General features: G+C 51.7%; 1 protein-coding gene across 1 annotated transcript in view; it reads left to right on the forward strand.

The window, feature by feature from the left end:
• The window catches only part of CD151 (CD151 molecule (Raph blood group)), a 55923-nt gene that overhangs the window by 17306 nt on the left and 19494 nt on the right, over positions 1-19123 (forward strand). Inside the window, exons 2-3 of the mRNA XM_026653920.2 lie at positions 4034-4144; positions 17900-18003. Coding sequence (XP_026509705.1) covers positions 17920-18003 — 84 coding nt within the window. The 5' untranslated portion in view covers positions 4034-4144; positions 17900-17919. The remainder of the gene's footprint in view (positions 1-4033; positions 4145-17899; positions 18004-19123) is intronic.

Consider the following 19123-nt stretch of genomic DNA (forward strand, 5'->3'; position numbering starts at 1 on the left):
CTGAGCCTCAGTTAAGAGTCCGTGAGCTATTCGAGCTAGTGAGTGCTGCCAGGAGTGCAGACAGGCAGGGGAAAGATCTGGTGGAGACCTGTGTATACGTGCAATGACTCTGAATCTCGCTGAGCTAGACCGAAAGGCTGGTCCTAGGAAATCAGAGCCCTTGTCTGGAGTGCTGGGCATTGAGGTCGGCAGCTGTACATCAGGGAGGCGGAGAAAGCAGGCAGTGGTGCTCTGTCACTCAGCGTCAGTCAGCTGGTGTAGAGAGCGTCTGGAGAAGTTTGGCAACCTTTCATTATTTTTTTTTAACATTGGTAATGTTGCCCATTTGTTTTTAAATGGCTCACCTAGGAACACAGACAGTAGAGATAGGAAGGTCCCTTCTAGCTCACCCAGTCCAGCTCCCTGACAATGCAGGGTTATTTTCTAGCTTCGTTTATATTCCAGTGCTTTTTCCAGGCGACTTGCGAGTGTCTCAAATGTTGGGGCTGCTCTCACTTCTCTTGGGAGACTGTTCCATGATCTAAGACTTTGTCTATATTACCGATTTACTTCAGTCCAACTCATGTTGCTCAGGGGGTGTGAATAATTCACACCCCCTGAGCAACGCAAGTTATACCGACCTAAGCACTGATGTGGATAGTGCCAGGTCGGTTCTCCCACCAACATAGCTACCACCTCTTGCAGAGGCAGCAGTTACTAAGCCGACGGGTCTCCCGTCAGCTTAGATTGTCTCCACCACAAGCGCTTCAGCAGGGCAGCTGGGCCGCTGTACATGCTGTATGGTCAAATAGACTCTTCGCTGCCAGGAAGTTAACTCTGCTCCTTCCAGGGTTGGTTTGTTTTTGTTGTTGTTTTGTTTTTTTTAGGCAGGGAGGGGGAGGAGGAAGAAGAATAAGGGATGTTGGAAGTACATGAGAGTTTATCCCTTGTATTTCCTGCAGACCAGTTTATCCCTTGTACTTCCTGTGGGCCCTATTCAAACTCCTAATAACTTCAAGGGGCATCTGCTTCAGTAAAAATTGGGTTTTGGCCTTTTGGTAATACTTAACCCTTTCTTCCAGGTGTGTAGCAAACACCAATCCTTATAACATCCCAGCAAGGCAGGTTAGTCAGTATTAATGAAGACCAAGAAGTGAAGTGACTTGCCCCAAGCTACAAAGTGAGTTAATGTCACAGCCAGGAGTAGAATGCTGGGGGTCCTGATCCTGTGCTCAAGCTGCTGGATCACACTGTGACATTGCAGTCTATATGGTTTTATAAAAATATGCTAATGAGTGAATATAATGTAACTGGGATATGCTTCATGCAAAAGGTCTCTTGTAAGGTATCATTACAAAGCTTATAATCTACTGCGTGTGATTATCCTATTTGTATAAATGTACCACTCTTGTATCTGAAACTAGAAATCTGAAATATAACTCTGAGGGCCTATTGTAATTATGCAAAGTGTGGGCCATTTAATGGTGGTTTGGAATCTTGATGACTCCCATTAACCAGGACCATTGTCTGCAGATGGCTGTGTTTACCTGTTAGTCTTCCTGTATATGTGTGTGCTGGCAAGTGGGCAATAAAGTCTTGCAGTGACATGTGATCATGTCATCTGAACTGGAATCCATCTTTAACCTGGTGTCTTTCCATTGAGAAGGACGGGATGGGAACCCAGAGAGGGACAAAGGATTCCCGCCTTATACAAAAGATATATAAAGGGGTGGAACAGAACAAAAGGGAAGGAGCCATCATGAAGAATCCCCTAGCTACCACCTGAGCTGGAACAAGAACTGTACCAGGGGAAAGAATTGTGCCCAGGCCTGGAGGGTGTCCAGTCTGAGGAAAAAAATTACTGAAGTATCTCTGAGGGTGAGAATATCTGTATTCAGTTTGATTAGACATAGATTTGCGCATTTTATTTTATTTTGCTCGGTGACTTACTTTGTTCTATCTGTTACTATTTGGAACCACTTAAATCCTACTTTCTGTATTTAATAAAATCACTTTTTACTTATTAATTAACTCAGAGTATGTATTAATACCTGGGGGAGCAAAGAACTGTGCATATCTCTCTATTGGTGTTATAGAGGGCGAACAATTTAGGAGTTTACCCTGTATGAAGCTTTATACAGGGTAAAACGGATTTATTTGGGTTTAGACCCCATTGGGATTTGGGCATCTAAGTGTTAAAGACAGGAACACTTCTGTTAGTTGCTTTCAGGTAAACCTGCAGCTTTGGGGCAAGTAATTCAGACCCTGGGTCTGTGTTGGAGCAGACGGGAGTGTCTGGCTCAGCAAGACAGGGTGCTGGAGTCCTGAGCTGGCAGGGAAAACAGGGGTAGAAGTAGTCTGGGCACATCAGGTGGCAGCTCCCAGGCGGTTTCTGTGATCCAACCCGTTGCACACACCACCTTTGCAGGAGATAAATCAATGCCAAAGCCCCATCCTCACCCCCAGCAGCATTGCCAGCAGGGGCAGAGATTTCAGGAGAGAGGAAAAACTCTTGCATGTGGAATCCTCAGTGTTTCTGCATTGCCCGGCATTTTGAGAAAAATCTCAGACTCACTTGTTTCCTGTTGTTCTGCAGCTAAGAGTGTGACTTTAAAGACAACAGAAATAAACGGTGTTCTATTCTGGGGTGGGGAAGGAAAGCAGTGGGAGTAGAGACAAGTCAACTTGGCCGTTAACACTATACTTCTGCTCTCCTTTAACTCCCAGAACCCCAGGCAGGATTTTTGTTTGAGGGGGATGTGTGCCAACTGCTTACAAGTAGGAATTCCAGTTCCCCAGCTGTATCTCCACAAGCAGCTAAAGGGCAAGGCAGGGCATGGGATGGGGTGGGGTGGGGGGAAGAAACTGTAGCATTCTCACTGGGAGGATACATTAATATTAGCTTTTGAGAGAGGGAGACTGATCATGGGAGGATGGGGATTTTTTTATTCTGTTTTGGACGGCGTCTAGCACGGTGGGGTCCTGGTCTGCAATATAAATAAGTGGCTTTAGGTGAATTTCTGCCTCCTGTTCGCCTTTCATGTCCTGCAGTTTGTGACGAAGGATTCCCAAGCCTTGCCAAACGCAACTTATCGAGAGCCTGATTTGGGCTGTAATTCATAGTAGCCATTCTTAGTCTTTCTGTAAAGATGCAGCCCATGGAGACTTCAAGTCTCCCCATGCAGTGCTCTTTCTGGAGAACAGGCAAGTTGTCTAAACTCCTCCTCATTTCCTCCCCTTCCAAAAAAAGAAAAGAAAAAGAAAAGTTGGAGCTGGCTACCCATTTGACTTCACAGCGAAAGTCCCGTAGGGTTTCATAGTGAAGACTCCAGAGCTGGAGTTGTGAAAAGGTTACTTTAAACCACCGTTGCGCTCCGCATGTTTTGGAGCAGCCAGGGGCCCTTCCTGGCTCCAGGTGTCCGCCTCAGAACTGTTCTATCTGTGTTGCTTTCTGGAGCTCCTTATGAGCTCTGGCAATTGGTGAATAACTGTAGAGCTGTGTGCTCTGGCCATGTGCCCCCTTCCCACTCCTGCTTGCCCACTTCCGCCCACTCCATACCCCTGGCCCAATCCTGACATGCCCCGTATGCCAGGGGCTGGCAGCAGAGCTGGCTTGGAGTCCTTATGCCAGCTCTACACTGGGTGGGGTGTCTTCCTGTGCAGGGCATATTCTCCATGGGCTTTCTCAGGGAGCCATTTCCACCCCTTTTTAGGCTCCTTTGTGTTGCCAGAGTGCACCTGTGCTGTGGTTTAGGCAGCCTTGACAGAAACAATAGCTGGGTTTACATGATATTACAGACATGTGACTATAAACCCAATGACTGGCTGCCCCTGTCTGGCAGCTTCCAGCACTAGAGGCCTACCATCATATCTCCCAGAGCTGCAACAGGGGCCTCCCTCTTTCCTCCTCCCAACACACACGTGTGTAGCTTGCTTTGTGAGCAGACGCTCTGATGTTACAGAATGAAGGTTTGATGGAAAGACAAGCTATTAGTTTTTTAATATAGGGAAAGGGAATAATTTTTTGCTGAGGGCTGTCTTCCTTCTTTTTCAGTTGTTCTCTTTCCTGTATCCCATTGAAGACGAGAGCAGGTGAAAGAGGAAGACGTCCCTGTGGAGAACTGAGAGGTCTCATTTGTGCTCCAACTTTTACTCACTCTGAGAGGTCAGTGGTAGCCATGTTTTTGTTCCCCCTTGAAAGTCTGCTTTAGGCAGATAATAGCATTTAGCATTTATGCATTGCAGAGCACTTCACAAGCAGCTGGCAGGAAGGCTGTATTTAATGGTTCATAGCTGTTTTCTGTGCCATAAGGCACCCAAGGGCAGAGGTGATAAGCAGCAGGATCCATTTTTTAAAATAAATCCTAGCTGGTAGATCAAGGGAGTGCTAGTGGGATTTTCATTTGGCACAGAGAGGTTAAGGGCTGGATTTTCAGAAGTGCTGAGCACCTGTAATTGCCCTTCAACCTCTCTGAAAATTAGGCCTTCAGTGATTTATCCAAGCACAGCAAGTGGTTGGCAAAACCAGAACTAGAATTTAGTCTCACCTGAGGACTAGACACTCCTATCTTGTGCATTACGTATGTGGGTGAAGATGGGCTATGAAGTCCTTACAGTACAGCTACACTGGATCTGTCCAGCACTTAGCTACTATGGCCATGGGTGCCACCAAAAGGTTGAACAGCTAATTACTCTTATTTTCTGTCTGACTTGTATTAACTGGGGAGACAATAAAGACACATCATTGGGCTCACCCTGGACACTAATCTCCTCCTAGTTGCTATTAAGTGTTGCCTTTTATGGCCTGGGAGTTATTTAATTTACTTAGGTTAAGAAACAGTGCCTTACCTCCCCATCCATTAGACATAGCTTCAGGGCAGGTTATGCAGAAAAGTCTTCAGGACCGGCTTTCTTTCTTTGCTGTCTAATTGACTCCTGTTACTGGGCAAGTAGAGGCAGATGCATTGAGCCACTTTGTGTGTGTATGACTAAACAAGTGCCTATAACCTATTTGAATGTGGGTGCATGTGTTTTCATAGCTTTGGCATGTGCACATACATAGATCAGCTAACAAAATCCAGTGGGCTGAGGCGTGGGACCCCATAACTAGACCTTGAGATGCAGATACCTCAGCACAGGGTAACGGATGCTACAGTACCATGTTTAGGGCTGGATTTTCAAGTGCCACAGTTGGGGTTATTTTCAAAAGTGCTCTGCTCCCACTGTGTTACTTACAGCCATATTGTCGGAGGAGCTCAGCACCCAGCATGCCAAACTCTATTGAAAACCAGGCCCCAAAGGATCATTTTAATGCTCCACATCGCTCCAGGGCTTTCCCAGCGATGATGCACTTAAACATCATGGAAGGCATGGATGCTCACCACCACTCAGGATCAGCTTCTTAGTTGATTGGGCAAGAGGTTCAATTCAGATATATCTTTCCTTTGTCTATTTCCCTGAAGACGGGTGTTGCTCCCTACACGGCAGTCTGGAATAGCCTCTCGCAGAGAGCTAGTCTACTCTGTGTGATACAAGGAAAATAAAATGCATTACACACAAAAGGGAAGGTCCAGAAACAACCACGTGTTTCCATGAATAGTTTCCTTGGCTAGTCACCAAGCATGCAGGAGCAGCCTGTACTGGCTAGGAGGGATAGATCAAACGAAAGACAGCAGTGATTGCTCTGTGATTCATTGGCTACCACCCTTCCATGAATCATTGTGCTGCATAAACCTGCAGCTGTTCTCTGCCTGTTCTTTGAAAATAAACAGAGAGGAGGACCTCTTGTGTGCTTTTACTGCTTCTTTTATCAGAACAGTTGAGCTTAGTTCTGCAAGATCCTCTGAAAAGTCCTTACCTGAGGCTTGATAGAAACATCTGTGTGTGTGAGAGGGAAATTCCCAGGAGGCCTTGAGCAGTGGCAGAGGTTTTGGTGTAGAGGGTATGTGGTGACCCTGTCTCACCCAGGGTTGACTAGAGCCTAAGTTGAATGTCCACTTCCTCCCCACCCCTGCCCCGCTCAATGCACAACAAGATTCTGGCAAGTCTGACATCTCCCACTTTAAATACATGGGACCCTTGGGAGGTGTCAATCAGCAGGGGATCGGGCCCAGGGCAGGGAGAGTGAAATACTAAAAAGGCAACCCAGTAACAGGTTGTACCTTTTGCTGTTTGGCAGTGAAGATGCCATCAAAGAGCCCTTTTTTTTTTTTTTTTTGATGGAAAAGTGCGGTCATCTAGTTAGATTGGGTGAAGTGAAAATCTGAACCCATGGAGCTCAGGGGACGTGGGCACATTGTTCAAGATACACAGCAGATCCTCAGCAGGTGCCAATCAGCCAAGGGAGCTATACTGATTTACACCCACTGAGGATCTGGCTCACAGTGATAACTTGCCAATATTCAATAATGACAAAAGTCAAAGTCTCCTATCCAGATCTCATTATTAATTATTGGTGTTACAGTAACACCTAGAGGCCCCAGTGAAACTCAGGGCCCCATTGTGCTAGGCTTAGTATATACATACACATACACACACATACACACACACAGAGTAAGAGTTTACAATCTAAATAGACAAGACAGGCAAATGCTGAGAGGGAAACAGAGACATTTAGCATGACTTGCCCAAGGTGTCACAGCAGGACCGTGGCAAAACCAGGAATAGAACTATGGTCTCCTGATTCCCAGTCCAGTGCAATAGCTACTAAACCACAACACCCGTCTTCAAGTGATGCTCTCCTCAGGGCAGCCCAGAACCATAAGCCACTGTGTTACTCCTCTGCCTTAGCCAGTGTGTGCTTTGTGGGGGATTAGACTGTGTCAGCTCCCTGCCACACCAGTCTGTCCTCTTCATCCACAAGCTCCTTGAGACTCTGCCAGTCTTAACCTTGCTTTGCAGATAGCAGTCAGTGCACCCCAGTAACTGAGTTCCTCAGAGACTTCTATCTGTAGTTTCCAGTCCCTCTCACTAGATACTCAGAAATTATTACGTTTGCTGCCCTGAAAGAGACGGTGTACACACCAGTCTGCTAGGTTAGCTAAGGAGTCTCTCTATATTTAATATAACAGCACTAAGATAGCTTACAGTAAAACTAAGAATAAGTTTATTAATAAAGAACAGAGATTTAATTGATACCAGGCAAGAATAAAAGAGAGAAAAAAGGGTTACAAAAATAACATCTTTTCTAGAGCCTAAAATGTAATTCCTTAGAAGTTATACCTTTGCTTAAAACGGTTTGTCACTTACAGCAAGTTACCAGCAGCTCCTGCTCTTCAGGCCAGGAAGATCCACCATTCACAGGCTCAGAGGCTGCTGTTGGATAACTAGAATGTCTTTTTGTTCCCTTTATATTTTCTATTGTTCATTGTCTTTGTCTCGAGAGCCAGGAAGACTTCTTGGGCATGCAGACTTTGCTCACTAAACTGTTTCCTCCTCCACTTGATTGCTTTGTTTACCTTCTAAGTAAATGTACTTTCATTGGTCTCTGCCTTTAAGCCAGTCTCAAGCCAGTCAGACAGTGAAATCCCCATTCCTTTGGCTAGGGCAGACTTGCTGTATACACTGCCTCCAAACCACATTTGAAGAATGTGTTTCTAGCACACACACACCATTCTTTATATACAACCTCTACATACATCACACAGTGATTTTTGGGACCAGTGTGTTACCAGTTTACATGTGATATCTTACGCAGACACCTTTTAATATTATATCATCACACGGTGTTGGGAGTTGTCATAACTATAAAGGGAAGGGCAACAGCCCTCCTGTGTACAATACTATAAAATCCCTCCTGGCCAGAGACTCCAAAATCCTTTTACCTGTAAAGGGTTAAGAAGCTCAGGTAACCTGGCTGACACCTGACCCAAAGGACCAATAAGGGGACAAGATACTTTCAAATCTTGGTGGGGGGAAGGCTTTTGTTTGTGCTCTTTGTTTTGGTGGGAGTTCGCTCTTGGAACTGAGAGGGACCAGACATCAATCCAGGCTCTCCAAATCTTTCTGAACAAGTCTCTCATATTTCAAACTTGTAAGTAAACAGCCAGGCAAGGCGTGTTAGTTTTATCTTTGTTTTCTCAACTTGTAAATGTACCTTTTGCTAGGGTGTTTACCTCTGTTTGCTGTAATTTTGAACCTGAGGCTAGAGGGGGGTCCTGTGGGCTCTTTAAGTTTGATTACCCTGTAAAGTTATTTTCCATCCTGATTTTACAGAGATGATTTTTACCTTTTTCTTTAATTAAAAGCCTTCTTTTTAAGAACCTGATTGATTTTTCCTTGTTTTTAGATCCAAGGGGGTTGGATCTTGATCCACCAGGAGTTGGTGGGAGAAGGGAGGGGGGATGGTTAATTTCTCCTTGTCTTAAGATCCGAGGGGTTTGGATCTGTATTCACCAGGGAATTGGCAAAGAGTCTCTCAAGGCTACCCAGGGAAGGGAATTAGCACATTGGGAGTGGTTGCAGCGGACCAGATCTAAGCTGGTAGTTAAGCTTAGAAGTTTTCATGCAGGCCCCCACATCTGTACCCTAAAGTTCAGAGTGGTGAAGGAGCCTTGACAGGAGTAATGAGTGTGTCAGGCCTGAGACGATTTACCTTATAGTGGGGCCTTTGCCAGTGAGCATTGAGGGGCTCTTAGGGTCACACCCAGTCTCCTACTCGAGCTTATCTCTTCCAGTGATACCCCATCCTGGGGCATCCAACTGGTTCTTGGGAAGGGAGGGGAAAGGTTTGCCTCCCCCCCCCCCTTTATTAGTTGCTGTACATACGTTATAAGGATACACTGTAAAATGCTGTATGGGGTGAGGACACCCTGCTGCGCCTCTCAGGAATCTCTTGCTCCCGATATGTGGCAAGCAGAGAGCAATTCCCTGGTACCGTTTCCATTGAGTGCTCAGCATAGGCCTTGGCTTCAGAGGGAATTGAGACAGACAGACACACACACACAGACACACACACCCCTACCTTCCTGGAGGCACTTCACTGGGGGTAGGATGCTGATGAGGACAAAGAAACAAAAGGCTCCTCCTCGCTACACGTCGTTGTAATAGCGGCTTGGATTTTGGGGGGAGTGTAGGGGAAATGTAGTGCTGGTGGAAGTAAATCACTGGTAGCTTGATCCAAGAATAGCTGGGATAATTGCTCAGCAAGCTTCCCTCTCACATAGATCTGCCTGCACCAAACCGTAGGCGGTCGCCCCCCACCCCGCTATTTCATTCCTGCATCCCCTTACGCAGCTCGTCCAGTTCACTTCAGCTTTGACTCCTCTTCATCTCTTACTCAACTAGTTCTTCTTCGAGTGCTTGTTCACGTCCATTCCACATTAGGTGTGCGCGCGCCGCGTGCACGAATCGTCGGAAACTTTTTCCCTCAGCGGCTCCCGTCGGGCCCACAGGGTCCCCCTTCCCGCCAGAGCGGCGCCCCGCCCTCGCGTATATATATCCCTGCCGGCCCGACCCTCCCTCAGTTCCTTCTTACCGCCCGTGGCGACGTTGGAACAACTCTGTCTCTCGCCTGAGAGTGTCCCTTAGCATAGCCATTAGCAGTAGTTAGCAGTTCATAATACAGTTAAGAGTTTTAGTGTTAAGTAGTCGTTTAGTTCTTCTAAGGACCAAAATCTCTTGGTGATAGGGGTTTGGTCAACCCCGGCACCGGCCCTGGGCGGCAGGGCATGCCGCACGCCCAAGGCTTTAAGGCGTGTGCCGCGTGCCGCAGGCCTATGCCAGTGAGCGACCCGCACGAGTCGTGTCTCCGTTGCCTCGGGGAAGCTCACCAGAAGGAGCGCTGTAAAATTTGTAAGGCCTTCAAGCCCAGAACCAAGAAAGAGAGGGAATTTCGCCTTAGACAGCTCCTCATGGAGGCGGCGTTACAGCCCTCCTCTTCCGCGGCACCGTCCGCTTCGGTGCGGAGTGCCCCGGCATCGGTCCGCGACCCGACACCAGCGGCGCAGACTAAGCCCACGGCACCGCCAAGACGGGAACACGCCCGGCACCGATCTTCTTCGCCGGCCAAGTCAAAGGGCCAGCCTAAGGCCCGGGGGCGCTCCCCTCATAAGAAGGCGGCACCGACGAAGCCCGCAAGTGCGGCCAAGGCCGTGACGGCCCCGGTACAGGTCCCGGCACCAGTGGCTCCGGCGCCGAAGGGCCCGTCGAGCCCCGGGACGAGCGCGTCGAGTGCGGAGGATGGGCTGGAGGAACTGTTGGAACAGCCCTCCACCCCGGACACATTTGAGGCGGCGAAGGACCTCATCGAATTGTCCTCCGAAAGCACACTCCGCGCTACAGACATTCCGCCGCGGCTGCCACCCAAGGGCAAACCGGCGATGATGCGCCCGTCGCGGTCGCCATCTCGGCACCGTTCACGGCGCCGGTCCCGGTCGAGCTCCGCCTCGGTGGACTCCCGGCTTCCCGCCGCACAACGGGCCGCGAAACAGTCAGGGCCCGATGCGAGCGTGGCACCGCCTCAGCAACCCGGCTCGAGCAGGCGCCGGGACGCTTCGATGGCGAGACTCCCAAGACCACCCTCCCGCAGCCGTTCCCGGTCCCGTGGTCAACGGTACCGTTCCAGGTCCAGATCGGCACGCCGATACTCACGGTCCCGGTCCAGACGGCACCGCTCCCCGACACCGGACCGGCACCGCCCCACGGCACCGCCATGGCCCTCTAGGTCACCGTCCCTAGCGTCGGAAGAGGGCTCGGGTCTTTCCAGATATGGCCGCAGAGGGCATGCCGCTAGAGAACACGAGGCCTCTTGGCAACCGCATTGGAACCATCCTGGGCAGTGGCCATTCTGGACACCGTGGGCCTATCATCAGCAAGGCCCTCCATCTAGGACTTCGAGGTCGGGTCCCTCAGGAGACCGGTCCCGCTCCCCACGGTGCCGCCCTACCTCCCGTGCGGAGGCCACGGTCTCCAGACCACCGGATGCAGAGAGGGCAGACTCGGCACCGAGCTCGGCACCGTCCCTGACTCGGGACAGGGGGCGCACCCCGGAGGGACGCCCCGCTGAGGAGGAGCTACAGGAGGACGAGGAAGCTCAGAAAGCCATGACCTCCTCCTCCTCGCCGGACGAGGCCGTGGCGGGCACGACAGTATCCGGCCCTCCCCCTATTGACCACCGGGCACACCAGGACTTGCTCCGCCGGGTGGCCCTCAATTTGGGTCTACAAGCAGAGGAGACAGTTGAGCAGGAGGATCCGATGGTGGACATTCTGAGCCCAGAGGGTCCCTCCAGGATCGCGCTCCCGCTCATAAAAACGGTCCAGGCAAACTATAAGACCGTATGGCAAACGCCAGCCTCCTCTGCGCCAACCGCAAAAGGCGTAGAACGGAAGTACTTTTCCCCGTCCAAAGGGTTTGACTTTCTCTTCTCCCACCCGACCCCATGTTCGCTGGTCGTCTCGGCGGTTAACGAACGGGAAAGGCATGGCCAACAGGCCCCGGCACCCAAGGCCAAGGAGGCAAAACGACTAGACCTATTTGGCAGGAAGGTCTATTCGTCCGGGGGCCTCCAATTGCGGATAGCAAATCAGCAAGCGATCCTAAATAGACATAACTTTAACTCATGGGCTTCTGTGTCCAAGTTCAAAGAGGCCTTGCCTCAGGGATCACAACCTGAGTTCGCGGCGCTCGTGGACGAGGGGAAGGCGGTGGCCAAAACGTCGTTACAGGCCTCACTTGACTCTGCCGACGCAGCCGCTAGAACAATTGCGTCAGGCGTAGTGATGAGACGTTCTGCATGGCTGCAATCCTCGGGCCTTCCCCCGGAGGTGCAAAATACCCTCCAAGACTTGCCGTTCGAGGGTACGGATCTATTCTCAGAGCAGACTGACGCCAGGCTACACAGCCTCAAGGACTCTCGGGCTACCCTTAAGTCCTTGGGGATGCACACCCCTGTGACACAGAGGAAGCCGTTCAAGCCCCAACCTCCACAGAGGCAGTATCATCCTCGCCCTCGACAGGAACCATACCGTAGACGGGGCAGGGACAATAGACGTAGGCGCAACAATACGCCTAACCAAGGCCAAAACCAGGGCCAAAACAAGACGCAGCCGGGAAATAAACAAGGATTTTGAAGCTGCGATCGAGGACAGCGTACCCATCTCTTCTCCGGATCCACCCCTGGGTTTCAGGGACCGCCTGTCCCATTTTTCCCGTGCCTGGTCTCATATAACATCAGACCGCTGGGTCCTGCGCACGGTGGAATCAGGTTACACCCTCCAGTTCTCCTCGCCCCCTCCCTCCCACCCACCACCCCCGTCCCTCTTCAGGGACCCCTCTCACGAGCAACTCCTCATACAGGAGGTACAGACCCTCCTCGAGGCGGGGGCGGTGGAGGAGGTTCCTCTGGACTTCAGAGGAAGAGGGTTCTATTCCAGATACTTCCTCATTCCCAAAGCAAAAGGGGGCCTCCGTCCTATCCTGGATCTTCGCAAGCTGAACAAGTACTTGCAGAAGCCACGGTTCCGTATGGTCTCCCTTGGTACCATCATCCCTTCCCTGGATCCGGGGGATTGGTACGCTGCCCTCGATATGAAAGACGACTATTTTCACATTGCCATTCGCCGAGCTCATCGGCGTTTCCTGCGCTTCACTGTCCAACAGCGCCATTTCCAGTTCACGGTCTTGCCCTTCGGCCTTGCAACAGCCCCACGTGTCTTCACGAAATGCATGTCGGTGGTAGCCGCCTTTCTTCGAAAAAGACGGATGCGCGTCTACCCGTACCTGGACGATTGGCTCCTAGCGGGCCGGTCGGAGGCAGAGGTCCGCGCCCATGTGACACTGGCGTTGCAAGTATTCCGGGAACTCGGGCTGTTGGTCAATGTGCCCAAGTCATCACTAATCCCCACACAGAGACTGGACTTCATAGGGGCAGTCCTGGACTCGGTAGAGGCACGGGCAAGTGTATCCCGATTCCTGGCTATCAAGGAGGCCGTAACCTCCGTTCAGCGATTCCCTACGACCACAGCCAGATGTTGCCTACAACTCCTGGGGCACATGGCAGCGTGCACGCACGTAGTCGAGCTCGCCCGTCTCCGGCTCCGACCGCTGCAGCTGTGGTTGGCTCAGGTATATCGCCCCAACAGGGACCCCTTGGACATGGTCGTCACGGTCCCGGCTCGGGTATCGGATGCCCTCAGTTGGTGGCTCAACCAGCAGCAGGTTCGCGCAGGGGTCCCATTCACCGCCCCACAACCGACTCTGACGCTAGTAACAGACGCATCGGATCTGTGTTGGGGTGCGCACCTAGGGGACCAGCGCACTCAGGGCTTGTGGTCCAGGGAGGAACGGCTGCTCCACATCAACCTGAAGGAGCTGAGAGCGGTTCGCCTCGCCTGCCAGACCTTTCACGCCACCATAAAAGGACACAGCGTGTCAGTTCTGACAGACAACACTACCGCGATGTTTTACATAAACAAGCAGGGCGGGTCCCGGTCCTCTCCCCTCTGCCGCGAGGCTCTCCTCCTCTGGGACTTCTGCATAGCCCATTCAGTACAACTTCGGGCGGCGTATCTCCCCGGGGTCCAGAACGGGCTGGCGGACTGTCTCAGCCGGTCCTACCTCAGGCACGAGTGGCGGCTGAGACGGGACGTCCTCCGTTCCATTTTCCTGAGGTGGGGGTTTCCCCAGGTAGATTTATTTGCCAGCAAAGACAACAGTCAGTGCCCGCAATTCTGCTCGTTTCAGGGTCACAGCCCAGGCTCAGTGGCAGACGCCTTTGCTATCCCATGGGGCGGGAGCCTGAAGTACGCCTTTCCCCCATTCCCACTCATTCACAAGGTCCTCCTGAAGGTCCGCAGGGACAGGGCGACAGTCATCCTAATCGCCCCGGCGTGGCCACGCCAACACTGGTTCACAACTCTGGTGGAACTCTCCGTGACCTCTCCGATGGCCCTTCCCCTACATCACGACCTCATCACTCAGGATCGGGGTCACCTACTCCACCCGAACCTGTCATCGCTACATCTCACGGCATGGCTACTCTCTGGCTAAGTGGGGTGGAGCACAGGTGTTCACACGAGGTTCAGCAAATCCTACTTGGTAGTAGGAAACCCTCCACGAGGGCAGCCTACCTGGCTAAGTGGAAGCGCTTCTCCTTGTGGTGTGCGCCCCACCACTCGCAGCCTTTACAGGCCTCGATACCTCTGATCCTCGACTACTTGCTGCACCTCAAGCGTCAAGGCCTCGCCCCCGCTTCTATTAAGGTGCATCTGGCCGCCATTTCGGCGTTCCACCCTGGGGAATCGGGCAGATCCGTGTTCTCCAACCCCACGGTGGTCCGTTTCCTCAAGGGTCTGGAGCGGGTGTTCCCCTACTCGCGCCCTCCTATACCCCCGTGGAACCTCAATCTGGTCCTCACTAAACTTATCGGGCCGCCCTTTGAACCCCTGGCCTCTTGCTCCCTCACGCACCTTTCATGGAAGGTCGCGTTCCTCGTGGCCATTACCTCGGCTAGGAGGGTGTCCGAGTTGAGGGCCCTCACCTCGGAGCCCCCTTATACCATCTTTTACAAAGACAAGGTGCAGCTTAGGCCTCACCCTAAATTCCTCCCGAAGGTGGTTACGAATTTTCACATGGGGCAGGACATTTGTTTACCGGTATTCTTCCCTAAGCCCCATACGGACCCGAGCCATCGCAGCCTGCACACCCTGGATGTTCGGCGGGCATTGGCTTTTTATCTGGTCCGTACCAGGCCTTTCCGTAAGTCATCTCAGCTGTTCGTGGCCATTGCGGAGCGCATGAAGGGCCAACCGATTTCGACGCAACGCCTGTCGGCGTGGATAGTGCACTGCATACGTACGTGCTACGAGCTCGCCAACACGCCTGCTCCTCAGATCAGGGCTCACTCCACTAGAGCCCAGGCGTCCTCGACGGCCTTCTTGGCACAGGTCCCGCTCCAGGAGATCTGCAAGGCAGCCACCTGGTCGTCGGTGCATACCTTCACAGCCCACTACGCGATCCACCATCAGACTAGAGATGATGCAGTGGTCGGCAAGGCGGTGCTGCAATCAATTATTCCTTGACTCCTACCCTCCTCCAACGGTAAGCTTGCGAGTCACCTAATGTGGAATGGACGTGAACAAGCACTCGAAGAAGAAAAGACGGTTACTTACCTTCTGTAACTGTTGTTCTTCGAGATGTGTTGTTCACGTCCATTCCACTTCCCACCCTCCTTCCCCTCTGTCGGAGTCACCGGCAAGAAGGAACTGAGGGAGGGTCGGGCCGGCAGGGATATATATACGCGAGGGCGGGGCGCCGCTCTGGCGGGAAGGGGGACCCTGTGGGCCCGACGGGAGCCGCTGAGGGAAAAAGTTTCCTACGATTCGTGCACGCGGCGCGCGCACACCTAATGTGGAATGGACGTGAACAACACATCTCGAAGAACAACAGTTACAGAAGGTAAGTAACCGTCTTTTCTAGTTTCTCCCCCTCTCTCCCCCTCCATCCTCCCCCCGTGCTATTACATCTCAATCCTAGCCTGCTGCCACTCCCCTCCCATATGAAGTGACTTTCTCTTGCCAACTATGGTGTCAGATCCTCTTTTAGGGGAAAATGTTTTCTTGTGAAATCAGGACAGGCAGGGGCAGATCAGCTTTGAGGATGGGCACATACCCATTGCTGCATTCCTGTGGGTCTGATTTGCTGGCTCCTAACGCATTGGCCTATCCTGGATGTTTGCTGACCAGAGAAAAGCAAAGAGAAATTTCTCCCTGCAGTGGGCTGGCCTGTCTTTCCTAAGAGCTTGTCTACATGTACCGCGCGATAGCTGCACCGCTGTAGTGCTTTAGTGAACACACAACTACGCTGATAGAGCTCCTTCCATCAGCATAGTCAATCCACCGCCATGAGAGGCAGGAGAAACCCTCCTGTCGACACAGCACTGTCTACACCAGGGGTTAGGTCAATATAACTGCGTTGCTCGGGGGGGTGCAATGACCAGCAGAGCATATGAAACCAATTTGCATGTGCTTCTCCCTCCTGGTACTTGTTAAAATTGACCTTGGGAGCCAGAGCTGGCTCTTGGAAAGGGCTTAGGGCCTTACTTCTCCTATAGATGATGAAGCTGGCCCAGAGTTGGAAAGGGATAACATACAATTAGTAAGGCTATGTTTTAGTCACGGGTGTTTTTAGTAAAACTCATGGACAGGTCACGGTCAGTAAAAAAAAAAAAATCATGGCCCATGACCTGTCCATGACTTGTACTATACCCCTGACTAAATCTTGGGCCCTCTGGGGGGGAAGGCAGCCCAGGGGCACCATGGGCACTCTTGCGGGCGGGGCGACCTGTGACCCCTGCTGGTGCTGGGGGGTGGGGGTTGGCAGGGCTGGCAGGCTCCCTGCCTGGCTCTGTGTGGCTCCCCAGAAGCAGGAGCATGTCCCTCAGCTCCTAGGCACAGGGGCAGTCGGGAGTTCCGTGCCCTGCCTCTGCCCTGAGTGCCGGCTCTGCAGCTCCTATTGGCCGCGGTTGCGGGTGGAGGCAGTGCGCAGAGCCCCCAGTCCCTCCACCTAGGAGCCAAGGGACATGTTGCCGCTTCCGGCAGCTCCCCGAGGTAAGCACCGCCCGGAGCCGTCACCCCTTCCCGTGCCCCTGCCCCAGCCCTGAGTCCCCTCCCGCACCCAAACTCTTGCTGCTGTTGGGGGGGGGGGGTGTCACGGTGGCCCAACACTGCCCCGAGCTGCTCAAGCGGCCCCCTGGCCAGCTGCACCGGCCACTGCAGAAGTCACAGAGGTCTCGGAAAGTCACCAGAATCCGTGACCTCCGTGACAGGCTTGCAGCCTTAACAATTAGCCATTGGAACCCATTGCAACAGGATATTTCTTGGGCCAAATGCTTCGCAGGATTCCAAAGAAGGATTAGATATTTGTTTGGCTAACAAGTCCAGAGTTATAATAGGCAGGAGTTTGGAAGGGATATAAACTTTCCTGCTTAAGGGTTTAAGGCAACCTCTATTAAATTACAGAGGTTAGGAGGGAACTTTTCTAGGGGGCAGATATCCCATAATTGCGAACTGCAGGATTTCTTGCTCCTTCCTCTGAAGCAGCTGGTGCTGCCTACTGTTGGAGCCGGTATATTGGAGTGAATGGGCCAGGGGTCTGATCCAGTCTGGTGATCCCTAAGAGAAGTGTTGACATAAAGGATTTAGTCTCAGGCAGAAGGGGAAGTGGCTGGTACAATAGTTCCTGCTGGAGATGATTGTTGAATGTAAGGAAGAATTCCCAGGAAGGGACTGAGTCATCTGGACACTGTCTAGGATGGGAGGATTCTTATCCTGAGGGTGAATCACACTTGTATAGCGCTTTCTCCTTCATGTCCACAAAATTCCTCTCCATTCCCTGACATTCTTATGGAGTGATTCCTGTTTGATCTGGATAGAGGGTGTAGTTTTGAACAGGCATGGGACTTACATTTCCTTTGTTCAAATAGGAAAGCAAATGAAAAGGGGGGAGGAGCGATGTGTCCATTTTCTTCCTGAGATGTTTCTTTACTGTGATGTTTGGGATTGCTATTACAGTAGGCAATACAGTGCCCCAGTCAGGATCAGGGTCCCATTGTGCTAGGCGCTGTCAAACATGGGTAGCCTGGTCCCTGCCCCAAAGACAGTCCAGTCCAATTGCAGATGAGCCATAAGAAGTGTGCCTAACAAACGTAAGGAGGAATGGATGGGGGATAACATAATAAGATGAGATGATTACACAGCCTCTCTCTGATTCTGTCAGGAGCGATAGAATGCAATCGGGATGCAGGAGTTTTCATTTTACAGCTCTTTCTGGAGTCTCATCAGTCACCATGCTGGGGTTCCTCGGTTGGGCACCTCCGCACAGGCTTTGAGGAGTGGTTGCTGTTTGCAAGAGGAGAGCAGTGATGCCTCCCTGGGGGGAGATGGGAAAACTAACAGGCTTTTCTTCTTGTATCACATTTCAGAGACCTGCTGAGCCGGGAAGATGCGTGAGTACACGGAGAAGAAGGAGACGTGCGGCACTATCTGCCTCAAATACCTGCTCTTCATCTTTAACTTCTTCTTCTGGGTAATGTGCCAGCTCCCTCACCGCATTTGTGTGCCTCACCACATCCCTCGTTGAGGGCTACATCTGTTGTTTCAATGGCCAGGGGGGTGGGATGGATAGCATGGGTGAAATCCTGGCCCCACCGAAGACAATGGCAAAAATGCTCCTTGACTTCAGTGAGTCCCGGATTTCACCCCAGGTATCTAACTAGACCCAAGCTGCCAACATTGGGCGGAAGGACTATAACCTGACTGACCAGGAGTAGGCCCTGAAATGATCACATATCGACAGCAGTGAGCGGTCTGAAAAAGTGCTGTTTTGCCCACTTCAGGGGAGGGTGACCCAGGGCACAATTCTTAAGGCATCAGATACTCCAGGGCAGCCCATAGACAAAGGACATCCTTCAGTTCCTCTCTCGTTCTGCCCCGTGGCATAGCACAGGCTGGCAGTGGAATGAAGATGGCTAGGCTGGGATTATGGGGGTAGTCGCTGCGGTTATGTCTACACTAGAGTTTTTACCTCAAGTTAATTGATGGCCAAGGGATCAGCCTATTGTCAGCCATAGACATCCGTGGGCTAGAAGAAATGATTGTGGAGGGTCCTGACTAGCCTTTACAGAGGAATGAATTATGAACTGCCTCAGTGAATTGGCAACCAGGTAAAAACCTCTAGGGAACACAAGGCCCATAAAGAGGAAGGGGAGCCTGAAGGAGAGAAGTTGGCTCATCCAGTGTGCCTCGACTGCGGGGGCATTCCTGTGCTAATGTTCATTCTCACTGGAGTTTAGCTAACCAGGGTTCCCACCTTTTATAGCCTTGCCCCCCAGTGGTTCTGTCCTGGAGGGGGGGTAGACACAGCTGTTGTTTCGAAGCAGTCAGTATCACTCCTGGATCAGCCAGCAAGGCTGCAAAGCAAAGCATCCCCTCCCTCTCTTCTTCTCCATTCCCTGGCATGTAGGCAGCACTCAAGCAATCGTGAGAGCCAAGAGACTGGTTAAGGTTGGAAACTTAGAACTCCAGTTACAAAGTTCCCCGCCCAGCATGGGCAAACCCCCAGCCAGCTGTCATCCCCTTCCAGCTGGAATACTGTGCCTTGACTCCCTGGAACCTCCCAGGGCCCTTGAGAGAGTGGGGAGAGAGGA

The sequence above is a fragment of the Terrapene carolina genome, unplaced genomic scaffold (genome assembly GCF_002925995.2).
Source record: "Terrapene carolina triunguis isolate 2854851 unplaced genomic scaffold, T_m_triunguis-2.0 Scaffold171, whole genome shotgun sequence".
NCBI classification, from domain to species: Eukaryota; Metazoa; Chordata; order Testudines; family Emydidae; genus Terrapene; species Terrapene triunguis.